Genomic DNA, 6,000 nt, shown 5'->3' on the forward strand with positions numbered 1-6,000 from the left:
CAGCATATTAGTAAATTATCACCACAAGTACTACATCAGTTCAAAGTAAGTAAAAGTAATTACTGGGGTCACATTTAAGAAAGTGTCAACAGAAGCTCAGAGGCTGACTGAATAAGGATCAAAATAACCATCTGACCATCTTATAAGCAGTTTTATTTTCATAGTTAACTGATTTATCAGTGTGAAGTGGACTACAGCTGTTCAAAGTGGAGACCACATGCAGGGTGTCCTGCCTGATTCCTGAAACATGGGGATGTATCACAGTTCCCACTACTTTGTACCTGCAAACCACCCCCCCCCCCTTAATAACTAAGCCAATCTCCATCTATTAAGGATTAGGATGAGACATTCATGGGGCCAGATTACTTCATATCCACCTACTATGGGGTTCTTGGGATACTGTCAGGGACAGGATACTAGATTAGATGGCTCAAACCTGTTGTCCAGTATAGCAATTCCAATGCACACACAATTGTTCAGTCACAGAACCTTTGAGTTAGGTATGGACTCTTCCTTGCATCTTCCTTAAAACCATACCTGTCAGCCAGATGCCATAAAGCATAGCTGGTTAAATTTAATAACTCACATGTCCCTAAGTCATCCGTACCTATCTCCTTGGTAGCAACAACTGATCATGATCACTGACTAATTCACAGTTGCAAGTATGGCCTACATATCTAAACAAACATAGGAGTCTGGCTGACATGAGTGGCACGTAGAAATACACAAATCAGGCGGGGCTCACCTCAAATCCTCAGGCTCTTCTAGCACTTTAGGAGGAGCACTAGCCTGTTGAGGTTCTGTATGGGGATAAGGATCTGAACCCCACATCATGCGGGGCTCTGACAGTGGTACAGTATGTTCTCTTGCCGATCGAGCAATATGTTCGAATGAATCTGAACCAGTTCCTGACCCTTCCATCTGGTCTCTTCTCATTAATGGTTTGGGAGGCATAATTCCTGTGATCAAGAGATTCAAGTTAAACAGTTGAAATTAATGGCTCAAAATACATTGATTATTGTGACACAGAGCCAGAAAAGGTTACACAACTAGCAGACTAATTGACCCAGAGTCAACCTTTAGAGATATATTAGTAGATAATGTTCATGTTTTGTGTGTTTACATATCTAGTTAGAGGTTGACAATGTAACCAGACAGTTCCTGTCTATCACTGTATTCTGTTATTCAGAGATCAAAAGGAGATATTAACATTGAAATCAATTGTGAATGTAATGATATCACAGTCTTAGTTTCTCTTTGAAGTATGTAACAACTACCTGTAAATGGCAGGAGATAGCTACATGGATTAACATAAGGCAATTGCCTAATTACTGGTGATGCTTAGGAAATAGGAGGTTACTTCAGACACTATTCTTCACTCAAGGAACACCTGCTGTCAAGAGGCTGACAATAGCCTGCAAAGGGTCTATAAAAACTCTTGGGCCCTGATCCTTTTCATCTTAGATCTGCTTAAGCTTCATCAGGGGGAAATCTGAGTTGCAAGACTGAGGTCTCCAGTCCCATCTGGAACACCCTTATATTGGATATTTGGGCATTGGTCTATAACCTGATTAACTGATTCTGGGAAGGACTCTTTCCAACTCTAAAGCTCACCATCTCTACTATGAAACTGAGGTAAGAACTCTATTCAAGTCTGTATGTATAATAATCTTTTAACCAATACTCTCTTTCTTCTTTCTTAATAAATCTTAGTTTTAGTTAATAAGAATTGGCTGTAAGCGTGTATTTGGGTAAGATTTGAAATAGACATTAACTTGGCGGGTAATGTGTCTGATCCTTCGGGATTGGTAGAACTTTTTTCATATGATGAATAAGATCTTCAGAGTAACCAGTAAGGTATTGCAGAAACTGTTTTGTTGCTGGCTTGGGGAATCTAAGTATTAGAATAACTACCAGTTTTGAGGATTGTCTGCCCTAAATGAGCTCTCTCAGCATGGCATCCCTGGAACCCCAGTCACAATTACATAAAAGACAGGATTTGAAGAATTTAAACTCTGGCTACGCTGAAAAAAAAATCAGCAGGATGATGAGCAGAGAACTTGTATACTGATGTCCCCTTCTGACACTTCCCCATCAAGTACAGGGGCTGCAGGAGTCGCTCCCACCATACAGAGCCTTCTGCTCATGTTCTTGCTGCCACTATTGGGCCTCCTGCCCTAGACATCCTCAACAGCAGCATCTGACAGCCTCTACTATTCCACAACAGCAGCAGCATACAGTAATCTGTTATTTAGGTTTGGTTTACATTCAGTTCAGGTTTGGAAAGTATAAGGGCTAGAGTTTCACTTAAAGCTTTGGTTCTGCAGAAATTGATGGGACTTGCCCAAGATAGGCTCCTAATCACCTTGGGCAAGAGGATTTTTCAAACCTTGAATATCAAGAAATTAAGAGGGAAAGAATATTCTTGTTACATTACTCAGAACAGATATTTCTACCTTTGTATTGCTTCCCCAAATTCTCACCCACCCTGTGAATGTCACCTCACTTTCCCTTCTCTTTTCACATGCCAACTAGCTGGAGAGTCCCTTCTACCAGACATTTATCATCTTTAAATCCTAGCTTCAACAGGAATTAGAGGGGTAGCCGTGTTAGGCCTGGTCCACACTACCCCCCCACTTCGGACTAAGGTACGCAAATTCAGCTATGTTAATAACGTAGCTGAATTCGAAGTACCTTAGTCCGAACTTACCGCGGGTCCAGACGCTGCAGGCAAGCTCCCCCGTCGATGCCGCGTACTCCTCTCGCTGAGCTGGAGTACCGGCGTCGACGGCGAGCACTTCCAGGATCGATCCGGGATCGATTTATCACGTCTAGACAAGACGCGATAAATTGATCCCAGAACACCGATTGCCTGCCGTCGGACCCGGAGGTAAGTGTAGACGTACCCTTAGTCTGGATTTGTAAAAAGCAACAGAGGGTCCTGTGGCACCTTTAAGACTAACAGATGTATTGGAGCATAAGCTTTCGTGGGTGAATGCCCACTTCGTCAGACGCATGACAGGGATGCAAATGGCAATACTGGAGATTAAAAGCATGTTCTGTGCTGAGATAACAGGCTGAAAACTTTGAAATTATTGCTGCAATGTTTCATAAGTGCTAGTATTTGATTGCTAGCATGTGAAAACTATGTATCCTAGCACTGTACACTATTCTGAAAAGTCTTAACCTGCATTACTCACATTTTCCACAAACTTGGGTCAAAAATGAGATGGTTGGCCAATGGTGGTGAGGCTTATAGCAAAGTTTTTAACACAAACATAACCAGTCACTACCACATCACTGCAATATAGTAGCAAACTATGTTTTTATTTTATAATCATGTATGGGAATGCAGTAAGATACAAGTATAGTGCACCATTTTTCTAATGAGATTGCCTGATCTGATATTTATTCAGAAAGAATTTAGTACTTCTTTACTGGCTTGATGTTTCCAGTCAGTGGACAAACAGTGGGTTAGGGAAAGAATCTTCTACTGTTCAAAAATACTGCGAGAACGTTCACTGAGAATGCAGGCTGGGTTTTACCTGGATGCATAGGAGGCATATCAATAGTAGGCCTTCCTGACATCATTCGTGGGTCCATGTAAGGCTGCATCATAAGCCACCGTGGATCAAAGCCCATAGAAGCTAAATGCTGAGGATGTGGCTGCATGGGCTGGTAAAGGGGTCTATGCTGGGGAGGAGGGACAGGACCACTGGAAGGTTGTGATGGAGCAGACTGTGGAAGCACCCCTTGCTGCTGCTGCCACTGTTGCTGTTTCATCTGTTCCTACAACGTACAGATATGCAACATTAAAAGAAGGCTCATTCATAATATGAAGTGACTTGCATGCCATTCAAATAATCCTTGGAAACTAGCGATAAGAGCCAGTTATCTCCAGAAAAGGATCTATCAAGACTGCAGAATTAGTTAATTTAAGGACAAGGCACAATAATCCAGAATGTGTCAAATGCATGGGGATAAACTGGAGTAAAAAGATTAAGGGGGAAAACAGGAAACAGAACAAATAAAATTGAAACGCCCTCACCCCCAAATTAGCTACAAAGTCTGCATGGTTTTCAGTGAGAAGCAGGGCAGGGCAATCTGTACTGTAATACAGAAATTTTGCAGGATATCTTTCAGGCAAGTTATTTTATAGATTTAATACTCAAAGGTATCAACATGTATGAATCCTTTAGGAAATATTGATTAACATCACATTCTACAATCCCAACATTCTGCAAATACAGATCAATGGTCTACACCCAGCAACTGGTGTAAAAAAAACCCACTACATTTTAACAACGCTTTTATTTTTGGCTCAATTGGACATCTTGCCTTCATAGAAAAAGGCAAATAAACTGCCTCTATAGAAGTATCCCTGCCAGTACTGCAGACAACAATACAAGACTGAAAACATTCTAGTATCTTTATGAAAGATATCACCCAGTAATGAGTTTCATCTCCAGTGTGAGGATTAGGAGTCCCAAGATCAGACCTATACTCCATTACTCAGTGGTAAATAAGCCCTTTATTTTTTGATGCTAATGGATTGGTTGCTTACCTGTTGCCTCTGAAATCTTGGTGGCAGCGACTTCTGAAACTGTTTAGAGTAGCCTGAGGAAACAGCAGGTCGAGGCTGAGACCCTGAATCTGGCTCACTTTCATGAGCCACCTGTGAACTCTCTTTTTCATTCCGACTACTGTCTTGTCTGGTAAAAATTGGCTGTCCCTCTGCTATAAAAATATTCAAAGTTAGTTTGCACCTACCACATGTATTATAGGTCATAAGCTAGTCTTCACTTTCACATTAATCTGCTGCCTATCAGATAGTCAGTGTATCCTAACTTTAAAAAGATATGGCTTTCTAAAGTGAAAACACCCTGAATACTTATCAATTTATTCTTTTAGTGTTCTGCTAGGCTAATTCTATTAATGAAAAACAAAAAGGTTACAGTGGAGAAATGAAAATTAGTCACTGGAGACCACAGATCAACAGCTACTAATTCATCTCACATATGGAGTATATTCTATTGTTTACCTAAGTAAACTGTGTAGCTAACCGCATTGCTGTTTATGTTGTAAAATTAATATATATATAGGATTGCTATGCAGCCAAGTTTATGCTGACGTACAACTCAAGTTTTGAATTGCCTGACTTATTTTGATTGTGCAACCTATAGGCTGATTTACAATAATTTTGCACTTAAAAAAAAAAAAAAAATTTGCCTGTGCTTAGTAAGAGCTGGTATGTAAATAGTTCCAATTAGGTGCTGAAGAAGACCAAAATAAATGGTGGAAACTAGTGGATGCTCTCAGCACCTGAGGGTGTGGGAGGATAAAGACAAAAGAGAATTAGGTGCTTAAGCTCACAATTTACTACACGTAATGGATGAAGTTTAAATGTGTGCTTGTAGCAGCTTTTTTTTTGGGGGGGGGGGGAGAAAGACAGGGGGGTTACTGTTCTGCAAGGCTGGATTAACAGAATAGTAACATCACAAAAACATCTGTTTACTTATACTATGCTGCCTGTATCTTGGCAAGACTGATGTCTTTTTTCCTCTTTATAAGAAGAAAGCTTAGATTTTGCAGAATGCAGCAAAAATTGCAATGTGTGGGATTCACAATTTTTTCATGAATAACTCATTTTCCTGATGAAGTACAGCATTCAGGTCTGGGTCCTGAATCAATTAGTGAATTGGGGTTGCAATGTGCCCATGGCAATGTGTGTTGCATATGATCAAAGATAACTGTACAAATTAAAAATCCTGAATTATATTAATCCCAGTGGTTCCTTATTTTTAAAAAAGGACAGCCTATAACAATTCATACAAACCTTTCTCTTCCTTATTACTGCTGTTTTCACTTTCTTCTTGTTTTTCTACTATTACAGGTGCTAGCACTGGTTCTTGAGGCTCAGGCTTCTCAGGCTCTGGTTTCTCTTCTGTTTTCTCTTTCTCCTCCTTTTCTCTCTCTTCTCTCTCCTTCTCCTGTTCCTTT

At 40.4% G+C, this 6,000-nt stretch overlaps 1 protein-coding gene across 1 annotated transcript in view; it reads right to left on the minus strand.

The window, feature by feature from the left end:
• LOC113407322 (protein PRRC2C-like) overlaps positions 1-6,000 on the minus strand; it is a 110,407-nt gene that overhangs the window by 58,768 nt on the left and 45,639 nt on the right. Inside the window, exons 12-15 of the mRNA XM_026655704.1 lie at positions 5,837-6,000; positions 4,565-4,737; positions 3,546-3,789; positions 746-959 (exon numbers count right to left, since the gene is read on the minus strand). The exon at positions 5,837-6,000 is cut by the window's right edge and continues 410 nt beyond it. Coding sequence (XP_026511489.1) covers positions 746-959; positions 3,546-3,789; positions 4,565-4,737; positions 5,837-6,000 — 795 coding nt within the window. The remainder of the gene's footprint in view (positions 1-745; positions 960-3,545; positions 3,790-4,564; positions 4,738-5,836) is intronic.

Source organism: Terrapene carolina, unplaced genomic scaffold, assembly GCF_002925995.2.
Source record: "Terrapene carolina triunguis isolate 2854851 unplaced genomic scaffold, T_m_triunguis-2.0 Scaffold210, whole genome shotgun sequence".
In the NCBI taxonomy this organism is placed as follows: Eukaryota; Metazoa; Chordata; order Testudines; family Emydidae; genus Terrapene; species Terrapene triunguis.